General features: G+C 43.7%; 1 protein-coding gene across 1 annotated transcript in view; it reads right to left on the reverse strand.

Moving 5' to 3' along the window:
* LOC125955386 (uncharacterized) overlaps window positions 1-20,329 on the reverse strand; it is a 20,478-nt gene extending 149 nt beyond the window's left edge. The window contains exons 1-9 of the mRNA XM_049686520.1: window positions 20,323-20,329; window positions 19,619-20,207; window positions 19,528-19,534; window positions 17,298-19,395; window positions 1,257-2,037; window positions 1,086-1,197; window positions 794-1,011; window positions 369-664; window positions 1-280 (exon numbers count right to left, since the gene is read on the reverse strand). The exon at window positions 1-280 is cut by the window's left edge and continues 149 nt beyond it. Of these exons, the coding sequence (XP_049542477.1) occupies window positions 1-280; window positions 369-664; window positions 794-1,011; window positions 1,086-1,197; window positions 1,257-2,037; window positions 17,298-19,395; window positions 19,528-19,534; window positions 19,619-20,207; window positions 20,323-20,329 (4,388 nt within the window). The remainder of the gene's footprint in view (window positions 281-368; window positions 665-793; window positions 1,012-1,085; window positions 1,198-1,256; window positions 2,038-17,297; window positions 19,396-19,527; window positions 19,535-19,618; window positions 20,208-20,322) is intronic.
* Between the last annotated feature and the right edge of the window lie 1,196 nt (window positions 20,330-21,525).

The following is a 21,525-nucleotide window of genomic DNA, read 5'->3' on the forward strand; positions in this document are numbered from 1 at the left end:
ACAAACTTGGTGCAGCTGCCATCGACGGCTAGGTTAGCGAATCCCGTCGGTGGGCATCGAATACAACCGGCCACGCTTGGATAATCACAGAGCTGCTTGTCCACGTTGAAGTGGTAACCCGAAGGGCACACTAGTGGCACAGGTCGTCCGTTGTGGCAGACGGTATAATAGTTACACTTCCTGTGATCCGCGAGAAACCTGGTGTAATTGAAGTTACTACATATTTGCGCCTGCACGGCAACTGCGAGAATTGTCAGCAAACACCAAACGGCCATCACTGCTGAAAGGACATCAACACAGGATTCGGCATCTAGCTCGGGTATAGGATTCGGCGCGTGCCGACCACACGCCATACGCCACACACTTACTGTGCATCGTGTAGCTTGTTAGAGACGCTCCCACTGCCAACTTAGTGAAAGTGTAGAAACCTGAGGTACCATTACGATCACCCGTATTTATACATTTTCGCCAGCTCGGGGATGTTGTACGGAAAATGTTTTGCAGATACTTTACTGTTGCTTCCCGGTACTGCGATGTCCGATCCGATAACATGAGTAACCGATTCGTTTCAGAATGATAAAACTGCGATAGCAAACACTGGTGCGCCGGGTTGATAGACATATACGATAGCATGGCAACATGTATCCACTCGGTCTCCTCCAGAAGTGGTATTCAACCGCGAGGACTCCACTTATGCCATGCAAATTACGATTACTTATGTTGTTTACGGTATAATTGAAAAGGGTTAGGGTTTGTTTTAAAAAAAAGTTATTTTTTTTCCTTTCGTTTCAGCTAATACGCCGGTGCTTCACAATTAACCTCACTCTCACGATTGCACTGTTCGCGCACTGTATCAAACAGCAACCCGGAAGGACACTGCCGTGCTATAATCACACCGTTGATACAGCGATAGTACACATCGCACTGGGCGGGATGTCGTAACTTGGAAAGTTCATCTTCCGCTCTGCATTGTAAGACGACTGACTCCGGTGGAGGTGGTGGCCGTTCACGCTGTAGAAGTAGAACGGGAAGTACGGATTAGGAGTTCGTCCTTTCGCTCGTCACTTTATCACGTCTACCGTTACCTCACACGGTGCTTCCGTATTATCTACGATACACCAATTATTCTCTGGATCGTAAATGGTTCCAGGGGCGCACTGTCGTACCTGTACCATGCTACCGAAGCATATGTAGTATCTGGAAGAAGACTGTACATTAGCGCTAACCTGTTACCACATCGTGTACCATTCACGTACTTGTCACATGTGTTAATGCTTTTCACTGTCAGTACTGTGCCATCCGGGTTGTCATGGCAAACGAAATCGACGCATTCGGCAGTATTGCGTGCATCACAAACAGATTTAATGGGATTGAAATGTAGTCCTGCTGGACATGTCTCTACGCGGACAAACTCTCGGTTCGTGCAGATCACGTACGGGTTGCATTGGCCTGGATAAGGTACTTCTACCGTCTCATCGGATGTTTGTGCAGCGCAAAGCTTATCCAGCTCACTAGCTCCCCCAGTTGTCGTCTCTGGTGGTGGTTCGGTAGTTTCTTCATCATCGGTTGTGGTTTCCTCTGGTAGCTCAGTTGTTTCTTCAGGGTCCACCGTTGTCGTCGTTTCCTCTGGATCCAGCGTGGTAGTATCCTCTGGCAGTACAGTGGTTTCTTCTGGTTCGAGTGTAGTATCGTCTGGATCTTGCGTTGTAGTATCCTCTGGCAGTACAGTGGTTTCGTCTGGTTCGAGTGTAGTATCGTCTGGATCTTGCGTTGTAGTATCCTCTGGCGGTTCAGTGGTTTCTTCAGGCACTACAGTCGTCGTGTCTTCTGGCAATGGAGTTGTATCGGCCGGTTCTAAAGTTGTTTCTTCCGGATCTTGCGTTGTAGTGTCAGCTTCACCGCTGTCGGTCGTCGTTGGCAATGGCGGAGTATCAGTGCATGGCAGTGGTATAATGTCACACTCCACATTGGCGGAATCTTCACACAACAGAGTTTCTGCATTGAAATACTCGCCATCAGGGCAGCAGTTTATTAGGCCTGTTCCGAAAAGACAGTTTAGAAAAACACTGCAATCGATGAGGCTGGGCTCCAACGACCAATCGGCCGTGCTGTTCTGACACGTTGCTGTTTCAGGCCGAGTGGGATCACATTCGATGTTTTCCCGACAACAGGTAATGCTTTTGGTGACCGTAAGAAGTACGATAGCCAGCGCTAGCAAACTTCTATTTTTAAACTCAGCCATACTGCCACGATAGCCAAGAGTCAACTGAGTACGGTCCGTCGTTTGTAAAAGGCATTCTGACGGCTTGCTAGAGACCGGAACTAGGAACAATAGGCTAACACTGCTAATCTGGCTCGGTATTTATTATCTAATCTTATCGGAGGATTTGGGAAGTGTCGTAAACATGCCATTGAACAAACGCAGCCCTGGCACCACGTGGGGGTCACAGCTAATCTAATTGCGCCTGCGTCGATTTACGTCCATACCCATGACTAAGTAGCCACGTATCGTCTCTGTTTTGTTTTTTTAATAATATTTCACTGCTTTGATTGTGATTTAATGCGAAACATGGAACGTAGTAAACGGCTTATCAGCAACCGTCACGTCTTCCAGACAGATGGCAAGGTAATTTACCCCTAATCAGCTACTGCAGAACGTCAACGTCAACGTCAGCAGAAAGAATTTTCGATATTTAAAACACCAGACCAATCAACCCATGGACCATTGTCAAGAGCTCAGTTAGCAAGTGAACATATCATCGTGCTTATAGATTAAACGCCCAGAAATGGATTCGAAGTGGTTTTTGAGTGCCATCGTGGTTGCACTTGCAGTTCAAATAGCTGTTTCTCAAAACAATCGTTGCCAAAACCTTCCAGACGGTAGATTTATCAATGATTTTACTTCGTGTGATGGGTTCTATACCTGCTTCAGAGGCGAAGCATTCCCTGGAACATGTCCACAAGGCTACTACTTTAATGAAGAGGACCAACTGTGTGACTTCAATTGGAGAGTGAAGTGTTTGATTTGTCCAGATGACCCCGATGCACCGCCAACGCTGGAACCAATCGAGGGAAACTGTGATTTTTATACGCTTTGCTTCCAAGGAATCGGTTCGTTGCGTGAATGTGCCGACGGATTATTGTTCGACCGTGTACTGGGAGCCTGTGCAGTAGCAGATACAGTCGATTGTGAGGCTGCTACGTGTCCCAGCAATATTAACCCGGCCACACCAGTGCTGGTACCAGATCCAGCGGATTGTTCGAAATATTTTATCTGCTTGAATGGCGATGCTAGGCCAGCACAGTGTGCACCCACGTTACTTTTCAATCCTGAAACAGCGCGATGTGATTTAGAAGAAAATGTGGAATGTGTAAGTAGAAATCATCATAACGCTATCATTAGGAAACGATAATTCTATTCTATATACTTTCTAATTACTAGCTCGAAGCTCCACCTCCCACGTCTTGTCCTGCGTCCGGACTCCATCTCATCGGCAATCCAGCGAATTGCGTATCGTACTTTGTTTGCTTGGATGGTGTCCAGAGTGCTGCTCCTATAGATTGCGCTCCGGATTTGATCTTCGATATATCGGTAGCACAGTGTCGACTGCCGGACGAAAACTCACGTTGCGCCGATGGATCATCGCCTCTTCCTCCTGCAGCACTTAAAATAAATCCAACATGATCGCGAGCTAATCTTCTCTACAAATTGTGTATATACTATGAAAGTATTCAAGGGAGCCATATCCTAGTTAAAGCCTAGTTTAGATGGTCTATTTAAGAAAGATTCATTCAAAGAAGTAAACCATCTGATACTTCAGATGGTTGCCTCTTTCAGTGCATTGTTGACAAATCAAATCTGTTCAGTTTAGTGTTACAGAACCCTCATGGCCTGATGTCACTTGCCCACACATCCTGTCTAATAAACAGTTCTTCCTGTATAAATACATACTCGCGTTTCAGAACATATTAATAACAATAAAGTTTTTAATTTATATGAATACGAACCGTCCACTGTTGCGCAGCGTTGCTTGAGTAACTTTGTGGAAACCTTGAAAAATTGACTGAAACAATTGGTTAAGCTCAGTAAGCTTAATGCTTAATAGTTGGTGTATAAAACACAAAGATAAAACACGGGAAAATACAAAGAAGTACATCTTAACCGATTTGCGTAGTTACATATTTAAAAATTTAACAATTAAAGCACCGATGGAATAAGTCGGAAACTGAAACTCATCTGGGGTATAGGGGCAGGAAGTTACTACATACTTAGTATGCTTTCTACCACCTGCTCCTTTCCAGAGAGGTGAATAGATGATTTTACATTTATAACTGTCCCAAAAAGTTCTTTCAAGAATGGGAGAGCGAGAGGACATTACAATGTTGTTTTTTGTATGACAAAACGATTTAATCGTGTGTTTAAGTATACGACACATTGCATCGGTTATTTTAGCGCTAAAAAGTTTCAATATTTAGTGCCTAAAAATATGCAATAACAACTTGTAATCTACCGAATCGGTTGAGTTGTAGATATTCGGGGTTAAAACTAATGGTTTCCTATCGATGACTGATTCATGATGTATCGTTAGCGAGCTAAATCACACAATGCTGAAAGTGATTCTTCATCAGACAGCGGCTGTATTTTTGGGGTAGATTTCGATTGGACTCTGTACGCTTGCTTGCTTTTTTGTACTGAACGTTTAAATAATCGTATGATTCATGTGCATCTTTAAATGGGATATGAATGCAGAAATGAGGAACAATGCAAAGCGCAATTCATCCACTTCGGTAATACCTTAAGCGGGTCGAAGAAGTCTGACTAATACCGCTAGAAGTTGCAAAGTAATGATTCAAATGCTATATTGACTCAGGAAAGTGAAGCATATCAGATAACGGGAAGCAGAATCAAAACAGGAAATACCTGGCTGGGAAACGATAGGAAATTGTCTGCATATTCACAAGATAATAAGGCCTGGGGTGATTAAGGCGAATAAAAGCGATTATTACAGGAAATGTTTGGCCACTAGTATTTCCGAATCGTATCAAAGTATTTTGAAAAAAGTATTCGTATACAATTTCAACTCAACACCCGTATTAAAACAAAATGGAACAGAAAAGTGTCCTGTATCGCACGCTGTTGATAGCCACCTCGATAGCTTCGATCCATTGATTGTGATGTTATACGCCTTATCAGCGTACGATACGGCTTTCAGGCGCACGAAGATATGTTATCCCTAATTAGCTACCACACAGTTGACGATGTGTGACTGACTTCCGGTATTTAAAACTGCAGAACAATCAATCCATCGCCCATTGGTAAGAGCTCAGTTCGCAAGTGAACATATTCGTCATTCATCGTGCTAGTAGATCAGATACCCAGAAATGGATACGAAGTTGCTTTTGAGTGCCATCGTGTTTGCACTAGTTCAAATAGCTGTTTCTCAGAACAACCGTTGCCAAAACCTTCCGGACGGTAGATTTATCAATGATTTTACTTCGTGTGGCGGTTACTATACCTGCTTCAGAGGCGAGGCATTCCCTGGAGAATGTCCAGAAGGCTACTACTTTGATGAAGAGGAGCAACTGTGTGACTTCAATTGGAGAGTGAAGTGTTTGCTCTGTCCAGATGACCCCGATGCACCGCCAACGCTGGAGGCAATCGATGGAAACTGTGATTTTTATACGCTTTGCTTCCAAGGAATCGGTTCGTTGCAAGAATGTGCTGAAGGGACTTTGTTCGACCGTGTACTGGGAGCCTGTGCAGTAGCAGATACAGTCGATTGTGAGGCTTCTACGTGTCCCAGCAATATTAACCCAGCCACACCAGTGCTGGTACCAGATCCGGCGGATTGTTCGAAATATTTTATCTGCTTGAATGGCGAAGCAACGCCATCACAGTGTGCACCCACGTTACTCTTCAATCCTGAAACAGCGCGATGTGATTTAGAAGAAAATGTGGAATGTGTAAATAGAAATCATCATAACGCTATCATTAGGAAATAACAATTCTATTCTATCTTCTTCCTAATTACCAGCTCGAAGCTCCACCTCCCACGTCTTGTCCTGCGTCCGGACTCCATCTCATCGGCAATCCAGCGAATTGCGTGTCGTACTTTGTTTGCTTGGATGGTGTCCAGAGTGCAGATCCCATAGATTGCGCTCCGGATTTGATCTTCGACATAACATTAGCACAGTGTCGACTACCGGATGAAGATTCACGTTGCGCCGATGGATCATCGCCTCTTCCTCCTGCAGCACTTAAAATAAATCCAACATGATCGCGAGCTAATCTTCTCTACAAATTGTGTATATACTATGAAAGTATTCAAGGGAGCTATTTTTGGTACTCGAATTGTGGTAAGGCTCCCCTTAACTGCCTAGTTTAGATGGCCTATTTAAGAAAGATTCATTCATTCAAAAGAAACCCATTTGATGCTTTGGATGGTTTTCTCTTTCAGTGCGATTGTGAAATAATCAAAGCTGTTCAGTTTAGTATTAGAGAATCCTCATGGCCTGATGTCACTTGCCCACGCCATCCTGTCTAATAAACAGTTCTTCTCGTGTCAATACATGATCGCGTTTGAATAATTATGAAACACAATAAAGTTTTTAATTTATACGATTATACTGTTTCTTCTCGTTTCATCTATACCAATCCCAATTAGAAGCGAAATAAAAAAATGTATAGCGGATCCATATTACTATTACCGAAAAATACAAGTGTACCCAGAAATATTTGCGCTGTCTAAAGTTGCACCGTACATGGCAATTTGAATTGTTGAAAAACGGTGTTGTATTTTTGCTATTTTGTGAAACTTGGGCAAAAATGGTAGTTTTTAGTATGATTTTGCTTGTCAGAATGCTACTCATAGTTTTGGGAAAAATCTTAGCAGAGTTACTTTATAAATGTTCATTGAAACAGTAGGATGTGAGGTGAAATAGAACACTATGTCTTCAATGCAGAGTTTCTTCTATACACAGTTTCACATGCCGTTAAGTCAAAAAGTAAAAATACATGAATTAAAGTAGATTATTTCAAACCATTCGTGGCATTGATTTGCACTCCAATTTGGATTGATATCGGTTGGATTGATTAAGAATGACCAGTTAAGTTAAAATGATACTAATATGACGTAGCAAGTACGTCAGGTAATATGTATTATGCCACAAAGTGTGTTTGAAATGTGAGATTTTACGAGGGACGCGTTGAGCCGTAACATAGAAGCTAATAATTTGTTGGCAGATGTATTTTACAGTTCACATCTATGGTTATTTTATCCATTTGATTTGCTTGTTGTGTAACAAACTGAAAGTTAGTAGGCTCATCTACATCTACATCTTAAAGTAAAGTAGGCTTATCTACATCTAAAACAATCATAAGACGTGTGTATGCCACGTTTCTGTTGTTATTTTGATGGAACGAACGTCTGTGAACTAGCCTTGCGGTAGGATGTTCTTCAAGTCTGATGGATACAATGAACGTCTTTGGATGATTTAGAGATGCACCCAATATACAATAGATGGTTGTAGTTTGCAGAAACAAACAAACTGCCATGATGTCCAAGTCATGTTCTAAAGACACGCTTGAGGAATCAACGAGTAGTTTGGTGTATAGGAAAAGTGTTTTGAACATTGCAAATAAATACATCAAGCGAGTGTGATAATGACCAATCATTTGGAATAGATTGATAGAATGCCTCATTGACGTTGTACACTTCTTTCGATGTGAAACCTTGAACTTAGCCTTCGAATTCGAGATTCGAAATTCCATTGAGTGGGATTACCATTGTTTCCCATCTATCAACGACTCATGATGTACCGTAAGTGGTTTAAATTAAACAATGCTTCTTTCACAAAAGGAAATACGTCCTCATGAGGGAGGGGATGTTGGGTTTTGGTGGTTTCCAATTGGACTTTGTACGCTTTGCTTGCTTGATTGTGCTGGACGTTTAAGGAAGCGCATGATTCATGCACAGCGTTAAATGGGATATGAATGCACAAATGCGAGGAACAATGCAAAGCGCAATTCATCCGATTCGGTAATAGCTTAAGCTGGTCGAAGTAGACAGACTGATACCGCTAGAAGTTGTAAAGTAAGCATTACAAGGCCAGATTGACCCAGGGGAAGTTGAAGGCGATTAGATAACGTAAAGCAGAATCAAAGCAGGAAACAATTCTCAAGCTGCACCTTCTCAAGATAATAAAAGCTGGTGTGATTTGAGGAGTTGAAAAGGAAATAGGATTACGGGTTGGGCACAGCTCTTTCGGCATCGTATCAATAGAACAAAATGGTGTACAAAATTACAAGTACCTCAACAGTGTGCGTTGATAGCCACCATGATAGCTACAAAGCTTTGATTGTGATTTTATGGGAACTACGTTTCATGTTTCATGTTAAAAGCCTTATCAGCGTACGGCTTTAAGGCTCATGAAGATAATTTATCCCTAATCAGCTACCACATGTCGTTAACGGCGACAGAATGAGATTTACGGCATTTATAGCTGCAAAGCAATCGACCTTTTGGCCATTACCAAGAGCTCAGTTCGCAGGAGCACACATTCCTCAATCATCGTGCTTGTAGATTAAACGCCCAGAAATGGATTCGAAGTGGTTTTTGAGTGCCATCGTGTTTGCACTTGCTGTTCAAATAGCTGTTTCTCAAAATAATCGTTGCCAAAACCTTCCGGACGGTAGATTTATCAATGATTTTACTGCGTGTGGCGGTTACTATACCTGCTTCAGAGGCGAAGCATTCCCTGGAGAATGTCCAGAAGGCTACTACTTTAATGAACAAGAGCAACTGTGTGACTTCAATTGGAGAGTGAAGTGTTTGATTTGTCCAGATGACCCCGATGCACCGCCAACACTGGAAGCAATCGAGGGAAACTGTGATTTTTATACGCTTTGCTTCCAAGGAATCGGTTCGTTGCGTGAATGTGCCGACGGATTATTGTTCGACCGTGTGTTGGGAGCCTGTGCAGTAGCAGATACCGTCGAATGTGAGGCTGCCGCGTGTCCCAGCAATATTAACCCAGCCACACCAGTGCTGGTACCAGATCCAGCGGATTGTTCGAAATATTTTATCTGCTTGAATGGCGATGCAACGCCAGCACAGTGTGCGCCCACGTTACTCTTCAATCCTGAAACAGCGCGATGTGATTTAGAAGAAAATGTGGAATGTGTAAGTAGAAATCATCATAACGCTATTATAATTGACAATACTTCTATTAACAATAAGAAACAATCATTCTATTCTATTTTCTTCCTAATTACCAGGCTGAAGGCGCTCCGTCTCCCACGTCTTGTCCTGCAACTGGATTTCACCTTATAGGAAATCCGGCAGACTGTGTATCGTATTTTGTATGTGTCGATGGTGTCCAGAGTGCAGATCCCTTAGAATGCGCTCCAGGTTTGATCTTCGACATAACAGCAGGACAGTGTCGACTGCCAGATGAAAACTCACGTTGCGCCGACGGATCATCACCTTTCCCTGATCCAAACCCAGAAGAAACTATTCTAAAGAGATCTGATTAATCCGCTCACCGTAGTGCATATGTTCTAGAATGTATCGAATGTATTGTTGTTAGTATGTTTAATGTTTCATTCAAGAGAATTCTGTTAATGTTGACGATTGCATGTAATAAATGAAAATATTGTCTGTTTTGGAAAAGCATTTGTTTTCGGTTTTTGAAAAGAAGCGCAATTTATCCAGCGTAAAAGATTATTGATTTATCCTAATCGTTATTAGCTTAGAAACGATTAATTTAACCGAACAGCATACAAATAGAAGTAGGCGTTGGTGATTATTACAAACACGATTTAATTAGGTCACATTTATATTTCGCGAAAATTATTCGTCTAGCGTTTCTACTATGGATAAGTTTTCACGAGATGCTGTACTACCCTTGGTAGTAACTTCTGTGTGTTTTTAATTACGGTTCTAATAGGAATTGATATCGATAGAAGTGATATCTTCGTATGAGTTGTTTTTTTAACATATATTTTAAAGGACGGACTAGCCGTATGTTTATTGAATGACTTGTTTAATGATTAAATAAAAGTTATTGATAATATTTTTTTATTAATATTTATTTTCGCTATAAGATCTGTTTATTAGATATAATATGAGAAAAAGGATGCTAAACCACGGAAAAACCACGGAAGTGTAACCCATATGCATATAATTTTCATATATTTGCTAAATATGAATTGTCAGATATGGTTGATAATTGGAACGATTTAAAAGCCCCCTTTTTAAATGAGAAGTGCAACAAAAGTACCCAAATTTCACAAAAACTAACTTAACTGTTTTAATAGACCAAAAACCTGTCATATTAAAAAAAACTGGATTTAATAAATACATATTTGGGCAAGTGCTCATGTTCTATTTAGTGAATCGGAATCCTAAATCCGGCAAATCGTTACCCAAGGAAATACGATCCCCTACATATTGGACATACACCATTTTTCATCACTAGCTGTTCCTGTGCAGGAATTTGCGTTTAAATACTATTTGCGTTTAAATACTATGTTTGCTTAAAAATTGATTCGAGATCAGGCATCTCAATTCAGGAATCTAGTACTGATCTTGTCCGATAAAAAGAAAGCAATAGGAATCTGTTTAAATTAAATGCTATGAAATAAATGTGCATCGTTTACTGGGGTAATGGGGTGGAATGCATCAATAAAAAAACAATGCAATGCGCAATTCATCCGAATCGATAATCGCTTAAGCGAATCGGGGTAGTCTCACTGCCAGAAGTTGTAAAGTAAGGATTACAAGGTCAGATTGACCCAGGTGAAATCGAAGGCGATTAGATAACGGAGAACAGTATCATAACAGGAAATAGCTGGCTGAGAATGGGGCTAAATTTAGCCGTCCCTTCTCAAGGTAATAACACCTGATGCCATTTGAGGTGTTAAAGACTTCGTTTACAAATTCATGATTCTGCTACCTCTTGTATAGTATCTTGGCAAACTATTCGTATGCAATTTTCAAGCTTAACCGATGTCAAAGTCAAATGGTGCACTAAATTTGCCCGACGTTGTTGATAGCCATCTTGCTTCAATACATTCATTGTGATGTTATACTAAATATAGAATGTAATAAAAGCCTTATCACCGTACGATACGCCGGTTTCAAGCGCACGAAGCTATATTATACCTAATCAGCTACCACACGTTGTTAACTGCATCTGACTTCCGGCATTTAAAACTGCAGTAAAATCAACCCATCGACCATTGGTAAGAGCTCAGTTCGCAGGAGCACACATTCCTCAATCATCGTGCTTTTAGATCAGATACCAAAAAATGGAATTGAAGTGGCTTTTGAGTGCGCTCCTGTTTGCACTAGTTCAAATAGCTGTTTCTCAAAACAATCGTTGCCAAAACCTTCCGGATGGTAGATTTATCAATGATTTTACTGCGTGTGATGGGTTCTATACTTGTTTCAGAGGCGAGGCATTCCCCGGGAAATGTCCAGAAGCCCTCTACTTTGATGAAGAGGAGCAAGTATGTGACTTCAATTGGAGAGTGAAGTGTTTGCTCTGTCCTGATGACTACGTTACATCGCCAACGCTGGAACCAATCGAGGGAAATTGTAAATTTTACACGCTTTGCTTCAAAGGAATTGGGGTGTTGCGTGAATGTGCCGACGGTTTATTGTTCGACCGTGTGTTGGGAATCTGTACCATAGCAAATAACGTTAATTGTAAGGCTGCCCCAGTGTGTCCCAGCAATATTAACCCGGCGACAGCAGTGCTGGTGCCAGATTTAGCCGATTGTTCGAGTTATTTCATCTGCCTGAATGGTGAAGCCACGTCAGCACAGTGTGCACCCCCGTTACTCTTCAATCCCGAAAAACGGATTTGTGATTTCAAAGAAAACGTGGAATGTGTAAGTAGAAGCCACCATAATGCTATCAGCAGTAAATGATAAATCTACTCTTTCTTTTTAATTAAAACCAGGCTGGAGGAGCTCCGTCTCCCACGTCTTGTCCTGCAACTGGATTCCATCTCGTCGGAAATCCGGCAAACTGTGAATCATTCTATATTTGCTTGGATGGTGTCAAGAGTTCGGATCCTATAAATTGCGCTCCAGGTTTGATCTTCGACATAACATTTGAACTGTGTCTAAGACCTAGTGAAAACTCACGTTGCGCCGATGGATCATCGGATTTTTCCTTATCGAACAAGAAAAACCGTTAACGGTAGAGCTGATTCTATAAAGAAGTTATCGGCAAATCATACGACCTAACTGCTCATCGATTTGAATATGTTCCGTAATGTATGAAATCTATTGTTGTTTGAAAATTGAATATTTCTTTGAAGAGAAATTACTTTATTTAGGCGAAAGAATGGAATGAATAAAAACATAAACTTTTCTGAAAAATGGAAATTACCCTTGCTAGTAACACCTGTATGTTGTAGATTGGGTTTCTCAGAAGGATTGGTATAGGTAGTGAGACAAATATACGTTGAAGCTCGTTTGATCTCAATGTGGAATCAGGATCCTCGTCGATTAGGACAGGGCGTGTTGTTTTGATCGTGGCACAACGGGCATTCGCTGGGCGGCGAAGCGCAGTTCCTCTGAGCGATGGCAGCGAGAATGGACGTTGGACGTATTGGCTTATTTCCAAATTTGAGAGATGGCTGTCTCGTGAGCACGATTAGATAAAGGAAAACAGCTGAAGACGATTAGATAAAGGAAAACAGTATCAAAACAGGAAATAGCTGGCTGAGAACCGGGCTAAATTTAGCCACCACTTCTCAAGATAATAAGACCGGATGCAATTTGAGGTGTTAAAGGCTTATGAAGCTTAGGACTATGATTACAGGTTGGGCGCCACTAGGTTTTCAGCAACGTACAAATGGATCAACTTCTTGACTCTGCTACCTCTTGTATAGCACATCCAAATATCTTTATAAACTATTATGCATGCAATTTTCAAGCATTACCAACATCACATCACAGCAATAAATTTTTCTGTGTCTGACTCTTTTGGTAGCCATCTTGATCCATTGAGTGATGTTATACTAAATATGGAATGTGGTAAACGCCTTGTTTGCATATGATACAGTTTTCGGGCTGATATTAATGTCGACAGAATGAGATTTACGGCATTTATAGCTGCAAAACAATCAACCTTTTGGCCATTACCAAGAGCTCAGTTCGCAGAAGCTCACACTTGTCAATCATCGTGCTAGAAGACCAAATGCCCAGAAATGGATTCGAAGTGGGTTTTGAGCGCCATCGTGTTTGCACTAGTTCAAATAGCTGTTTGACAAAACAAGTTCTCCATATCAAGACCTTCCAGGAATTATATAATATTAACTTGATTTTACTTCGTGTTATCATTGACATGCCTCTACGGGAGATAAAATAACCGGGGGAGGAACATCTCAAGGAGGTCGGTACGTGTGACTTCACTCGGAGAGTAGAGTCGTCCAGCACCGCAAATACTGGAGCTACTCAATGGACATTGTGAGTTTTTGTGTCCCAGCAATATCAACCCAGCGACACCAATGCTGGTTAGCAGATCCAGCGGATTGTTCTTAATATTTTATCTGCCTGAATGGGGCAGCCACATCAGCACAGTGTGCACCTACGTTACTCTTCAATCCTGAATCACGGGTATGTGATATGGAACAAAATGTGGAATGTGTAAGTAGAAGTCATCGCAGATGAATCTGCAAATGAAAATACTACTCTTCCACTTGCCCCTAGATTGCACTATAGGTTTCATCTTCGATATAATTGTAGCACAGTGTCGACTAACTAACGAACGCATTTTGCGCCAAAGCTCATGTTGCCTTACCCTGTACATACGGCCTACCCATCGCTTACGCCAAACTCAGGCGTTGGACTTGTCCCTACAACGCTAGTCGCAGATAAATCTTAGAACCTCCCGAAGCTATTTCCAACAGATACGGCCAATCTGCTCAATGAATTACCTGGTTGCTTTTGAATAAATTCGAGAACAAAATTAATTCGATTCTATGATAATAGTAAGATATTTATGAAGGAATCTGTTACAGAATTTGTGAAATAAAGAGAAAGTAGAGGGAATCTGTTCAAATCCAATGCATCATCATTTGCTAGATGATGACACACATGATGAACAAATAACAAATAATCTATCATTACCATTTTTACCGAGTTTCCAATTGGACTTTGTATGCTTTGCTTGCTTGATTGTGATAAACGTTTAAGGAAGCGCATGATTCATGTGCATTGTTAAATGGAGTAATGAAAAACAATGCAATGCGCAATTCATCCGATTCGGTAATACCTTAAGCGGGTCGAAGCAGTCTGACCGATATCGCCAGAAGTTGCAAAGTAATGATTGCAAAGCCAGATTGGCCCGGGTGAAGTCGCAGGCGATTAGATAACGGAAAATAGAATCAAAACAGGAAATACCTGGCAGGGAACCGGACGGAAACTGGCTGCATCATTCTACGATAGCAAAATCTGGTGTGATTCAAGGTGTTAAAAGGTGATTATGATTACTGGTAGGGCGCCAGTAGCCATTTGGTATCGTATAAATAGATTGATTTCGCGATTTTGCTACATCAGTCTCAAAGTATCCAGCTAATCGATTTGTTCGCAATTTTCAAGTATAACCGACATCAAAAGAAAATGGTTCAGCAAAGTGTTCTGCATCGCGCTCTGGTGTTAGCATCGCTGATTGCTGCAGCGTCCGCCCAACTAATGGGCCCCTGCCATGGCATACCGGATGGACTATTCGTGAACGATTTCAGTTCTTGCGAGGGATACTTCCTGTGTGACAATGGGCAACCGCTACCGGCTACCTGCCCACCCGGATTCTTCTTTAATGAGGCGGAACAGTTATGTGACTTCCCCCAGAATGTGTTCTGCTACGTTTGCAGCCAGACATTCGGTGTTGAGTTGTTCCCGTCTCCATCTTCCTGCGAGAAGTTCATCACCTGTTCGAACGGTATCTCGTTCGAGGGTACGTGCAGCGCTGGCCACCAATTCGATGCCACGCAACGGATCTGCATGAATGCGGAGCGGGCCCAGTGTTTAACACAGCCTGGCTGTCCCACGATTGACAATCCGAATGAGGTTGTCTTCCTTCCGGGCAGCCAGTCCTGCGCGGAGTACTTCTTGTGCCAGGGTGGATCGGCGATCCAGCGGTTCTGCGCTCCCGGACTGCACTGGAATCGAGTGGCGCAACGTTGCGATTTCCCCGAGATCGCTCAATGCCCGTAAGTATACTATGCATGCGCATCGGTCGTTTGTGTTAAGGTACTGATTAAATTTATTTTCCAATTTTCGCTTTCAGACTGCCTCAGACAACGCATTAAAGAGCGGTGTACATTGTAAGAATTGCTCTCGTCGAAACCATCGGTAGAAAGTATTTGTTTTACCTCTAAGAAATCGTTAAACTTATCTGAACATAGATAATAGCTAATAATTTAAAAACACTTTTACATTTTTTCTCTTGTCACTGAGCTCTCAATGTAGTATTTATAAAAACTTACTGTTTAAAATAATACAATAAATATCCGTTGTTTTAAACTGAATTTTTCCTGTTTGAATGTCCATTAGGCGATGGGACGAAAGAAAGGCACTCCTCGAATTTGATAGAATCAATTACGGCTAACAGTGGAATAGAAATGTTCATCATTGTGCTCTAATTTGTTCAATTCTTCTCTCTGCAGATCTAAACACACGGATTGCTTATATATTTGCTGGGGAAATGTATGGTACGGACTTGAGTCTGGACCATATTGTCTGACCCGTTTAAAGATTGAGCTTGCTAATGTACGATGTTCTTATTGCGATGCGTGATATGTAAATGTATCCTTTTATGGGACAGAAAATAATCTATTGAAATAATTTAAAGATAATTAAACCCCAAGCAGAAAAAACAAGGGCGGTATATAAAATGATAATGATGACAAGGGAAAAACGAATGAACTTACTCTTCTCTCCGGAAGGCACACCACGCGCGCCCAGATACTTTGGTACTATCAAAGCAAAGCATGGTTAGAAGTATTGATCGGAATTAAACAGTCTTGAATTAGAAGCATCCACGCGGTGCAAACTTATTTTCTTATAAACATTATACAATAATAATAATAGATTCCGGTATCTGATATCTTTTTATTGGAAAAAATAATAGGTTTATGCGAAAAACAATTAGTTTATGAGATGCGAAGCTAATGTTTCCCATAGCCGTACGAATATGAATTTTCTCACTGCACTGCAAAATTCTGGCCATTACTCGTGTATGGTTGCATTCAATTAGACCTGTTTAGTTAACACGTCAGCAAAAAATCAACAACTGTCGTCGACGATGGATGGACTATGGTGAGCGCAGCACCAGAACCATCGAGGCTCAAAAGTTACTATTCCTTCCCAATCCCACCAAACTGGCAGCATAAGTTTCATTTGGTGAATACCACCTTTTGAGGTTGTTTTAGATTTGATTTGACTTGCTTTGTTTGCTTTGATAAATGAATTTCTTTCAATTCATCTGTATCAATTCCATTTTTTAAAAGTGTTCTGTTAAAAACTGTTTCCTACTTCAAACCTAATGCTCTGTTGTACGACGATCTAGCATGATTATCTCGTACACGTTGCTCATCGTTGAACGACACAAAACAGAACTTGTTTCATCCAATACAGTCATTTAACGAACCATCTTAAAGTGTGTTTATTTTTTGTATAGTCTCTATACAACATTTGGTAATTACTACTAATCTTCTGTCCTCTCTACTTCTAACGTTCCCGGGATAGTCTGCTTCCCCGCTAGCAGAATTCTGGGTGGGAAAAATGGTTAAGATCTTCAATTTATAACACCTCACTAAAACGTTCACTGAAAGTAAGTAAAAATGACCAGAATTACATCGGAACATTGATGAAACCATCAGAGGGAATAGAATTGTTTTTAAAACAGAATGTGTCACTCCGACAATGTCCGACAATATTTCCGACCCCCGTTTATGGCAGGGGCGATGTTATTTGGCTAATCTTCAGATAGCTAGGCGTGCGATTAGGCTATTAGGCGATTAGGTCGTATACGTTTAGGCGCACTTCTTTCTCAAAACATCCCAAGCGAGGGTTTTGCCATAGTCAGCGCCGTTCAGAGCCGTTGGGTAGGATGTTGGATTTATTTCTTACAATCTTAGCGACATGCAAGGACAACAGTTCCTCTCGGGGCGGGAAGCGGGATGGTGCTTTCAAGCCAGTCGCGATCGACTGGACTTAGAATGGGTGTTAGGATTCTACATTACTGACGTGCGGTGGACGTTCGCAAGAATGGTTTAACCGGAGGAGCCAGGACAGCTGACATTGAAGGGATGGTCACAGAACTCTCGCTCCTGGTTCCAGTACTGGTTCGGCGGACAGTCCAACACGTGCAGCGTTCCCCATACGCATCGGAAGAACCGGGTACAGTCGGGATGCGGATGGTAGAATACCTGGTCCGTGGGACAGTGGGGCGTACCGCCTCCTGGTGCGGGCGTCGGAGCAGGTGGTGGGGCGGGTGTCGGAAGTGGTGGTGGGGCGGGTGTCGGAAGAGGTGGTGGGGCCGGTGTCGGAAGAGGTGGTGGGGCGGGTGTCGGAAGAGGTGGTGGGGCCGGTGTTGGAGCGGGTGTCGCAGCGGTAGGAGCGGGTGTCGGTTCAGGAGGTGGAGGAGCTACAGTCGGAGCAGGGGTACCAGCAGTAGGAACTGGCGTCGGTTCCGGACCGGGCACCAGTGTTGGAGCGGTAGGGACGGGTGGTGCGGGTGTCACCGGTTCTGGACCAGCGGTCGGAACGGTTGGAACTTCTACCGGTGGTGGTCCGGGCTCATTGGGTGGCGGTATCAAAGGTGGTGCAGGCGTCGGTGCAGCGGTTGGAGGAGTCGGTTGAAGGCCAGGCGATGCTGTCGGTGGTGTGGGAAGGTTTTCGACGCACACCGAAACCTCGGGCCGGTTGCATTGCAGCGTGACAGTGTCGAACACGAGGTTCGGTCCACACTGTTGCTCAAATGCTTGCTCATCGATGCACAGATAGTAGCGGGTACAATCGACCGGATGGGGCGCATTGTTAACACCGACGTTACCGAGACAAGCGAGCAGAGGCGACACATTGGGTGGCGGTGTTGGCGGATTTGGTAGATCCTCTGGATAACCGGGAGGATCCAGGATGCAGGTTCCCGCCGAACGAAGTAGGCACTGCTTGGTGTAAATGTCAAACACTTCTCCAGCCGCACAAGTCCGTTCGATGGCCTGCGTATCCATGCACATGTAGTAACGAGAGCAGTCGGCCGAGTGCGGCACGTAGTTGATCCCGGCATTACCTGCGCAAGGACCATCTACTGGCGCTGGTGCAGGAGCTGGTGGATCCAGGACGCAGGTTCCCGCCGAACGAAGTAGGCACTGCTTGGTGTAAATGTCAAACACTTCTCCAGCCGCACAATTCCGTTCGATGGACTGCGTATCCATGCACATGTAGTAACGTGTGCAGTCTGCCGGGTGTGGTAGGTAGTTGATACCGGCATTACCTGCACAAGGACCACCTACAGGAGCTGGTGCGGGTGCTGGTGGATCCAGCACGCAGGTTCCCGCCGAACGAAGTAAGCATTGCTTAGTGTAAACGTCAAACACTTCTCCAGCCGCACAATTCCGTTCGATGGACTGCGTATCCATGCACATGTAGTAACGAGAGCAGTCGGCCGGGTGTGGTAGGTAGTTGATACCAGCATTACCTGCGCAAGGACCGCCTGCGGGCGCTGGTGATGGATTGTTAGGCGGCGAGGGGACTGGTGGAGGGGGCGGTGCGACATCGCGAATACAGGTCGCCTGCATCACTGGACGGCAGCTGAGGGAGTAGATATCGAAAATCTGATTTCCGGGGCATGTCATCGGTCGGCTTTCGGTGTTAATGCACATGTAGTACTCTCGGCAGTTGTTCGGATTAGGTGCATTGGTCATACCGACATTACCGGCACACGGTTCGGCAAACGGTTTCGGATCATCGAGCAGGAGCAACGGTACGTAATTGTCACAATGTGCCTCGTGCGCCATCACGCACCGGTTGGTCAGGATATCGTACAGCTCGTGCGATGCACACTGCATCTCGTACGCTTCACCGAAGACGCAGAGAACATACTTCGAGCAGCTGTTCGGGTAGGCGACCGTTACCATGGATTCGGCTGTCGTTGCGCGGCACAGACTCCTCACGTCAATCAAGCATTCCGCTTCGGCCGTATCCATGCACACCTTCGCCATACGATCGAAGGACTTACCGGGAGGGCAGGATATGACGTAAGCGTCGGTATGCAGACATGTAACGTACCGCTGGCAATCGTTGGGAATGGGCTTGTGTGTCATTCCCTGGTTGTTGATGCAGTATCGGGCGACCGAATCATCCTGCGGAGTGGGCTTTAGGTAACGAGGGAATGGGTTAGGTAAGGAAAAGGTTAGGATTAATAGCGAGGGATGGTTTTTTGGGCAAGGAAAATGAAGCGCTATGGGCTTTGTTATTTACAGCGAATGGTTTCCGAAAGTATTTACAATGCGGCTGGTATATGGTTCATATATTTACAAACTGATTGATTTATTCGAGTAGAATATCGTCGTCGTCAAGTTCCGCTACGCTACGCACTATGCAGGACTTACGGGGGGATTCGCACAGGGGACGTTGGCCTCGAGATCGCACGCACGTTTGTCGGGATTGAAGAAGGTATTAACTGGGCACATTAGCGACTGTGGTTCACCGCGAACACAGACAAAGTACTCTCGGCAGTTGTTGGGATTTGGCAGTATGACCGGGTTGTTTGGATCATCCGTGGCCGGACAGTTCAACTCGAGACAGTTGACGATACTAGCCACGTTACACTGTCCGATCGCAGGATCGAATTGCAGCTCGGCGGGACATTCCAGCTGGGTTTGACCTCCTTCGACGCACAGGATGTATTTCGTGCACGATCCCGCCACAGGCAAGGTTTTAACTCCCGTTGCCGGACACGATACGCACGCGTTGCGATCGCCGAAATCGCAGATTTGCAGTGTCTCGGAGAAGACGTATGGCGACGGACATTCCTGGGGGAAAGCTTGACCACCGACACACGTATAGTACCGCCAGCAGTCAGTTTCGTGTGCCAAGAATCGGCCGTCCACTTGACCTACACAGCTTGGAGGTGTCTGGGCCTGCACTTGGGCGCATCCCAGCAGAAATAGCGCCAATATTGCGCCTGTGGGGAAGCGAAAGGGGAAAAATTGGAAGGGGAAACGGAAAACGACTTAGAACACCAAACTTAGACTTCGGGACAAACGGGGCACACTGGAAAGCCGCTGCGTCAAACTCACTGATCATGCTGCACAACCACTTCTGCTCAGTTTCGGTAGTTGAATCGCTGATGCACTCCAAAAACGAAGGGGTTTATAATTGGTCACCGCGTCAGATGAAGATCCGCGATTGCGGTGTATCGCAAACGAAAAGCACAACCTACTTCCCAAGAATGGTTGCAAGTCCCGGGGGTACACTTCTTTTATAGAGGGTGCTTCGCCCGAGAGGTAAGCGAAGGCTGATAGCACATCGCCGCATCGCACGTGTTACAGCTGGACATCACTATATCTGCCAGGGAATAACAAGTGAGCTGCAAGAGGTTTGATAAAACAACCAAAAGCAGCAGCAGCGCCAGGTATGCCTTATCTATCTTCTGCTGCTGCTGCTGCTGCTGCTGCTGCTGGTTTCATGTTTTTCACCTCTTGGATATGTACATGTACAGGCTTGTGTTTAAGCTTTTCAGCGATAACGCCTTCACCTACCTTCCCTGCTTCCGATCATTTTATCGCCAATTCCACGAGTTCATCAATGGCTGGAGAAGGCAAAATGATGAAAACGAAAAAAAAAACATTTGCCAAGGTTAGGGGAAATGGTGATTTGGCAAAGCTCAAAAAGCAAAAAAAAACGAAAAGTTGTTTGGAAAGGTGTGCAAAAATAGCTTTTCCCCTCACCCTCTCCAGCGGCAAGCTATCTCCTGCCGCCCGGCCAGCCGTCCGACCACTGTGTTGCTGTCTTCAAGAATACTTGTAAGGACGATGGCTGCCACATTGATTGATGGATGTTTCAATCCCGGGTATCATTTCCTTGGTGGATTCTTTTAACGCTAGTCATCATTTTCGTTATTTGTGATCGATGAACTATTTTTACGTATAGCCTTGCATTGCTCTGCTCGGTGACGATATGACGATGATTTTTTACAATGATCACATGAGCGTGATAAGGCGAAACAAGTGCATTAGTCAGTGCGCAAAGTCTATTTCATGTAAAGCGTCATGCATCATGCGTCGTAAATAAATTTCACAATTTGATCCACTTTGTTTCAGCTGCTCGAAGTCAATGTTTACGATATTTTCCCGGAAACGTAATGGGACCGGAAGGTCAGCTTCTTTAGCAACTAAAACGTGACCTTAGAACCAAAGGTGGGTGCGCACCACAGTCAGACAGAAAGTAAAAAATGGGGTAAAGAAATAAAATGTTTTGCTCTGTACTTTGCCCTTAAATGT

The sequence above is a fragment of the Anopheles darlingi genome, chromosome 3, assembly GCF_943734745.1.
Source record: "Anopheles darlingi chromosome 3, idAnoDarlMG_H_01, whole genome shotgun sequence".
Lineage (NCBI taxonomy): Eukaryota > Metazoa > Arthropoda > Insecta > Diptera > Culicidae > Anopheles > Anopheles darlingi.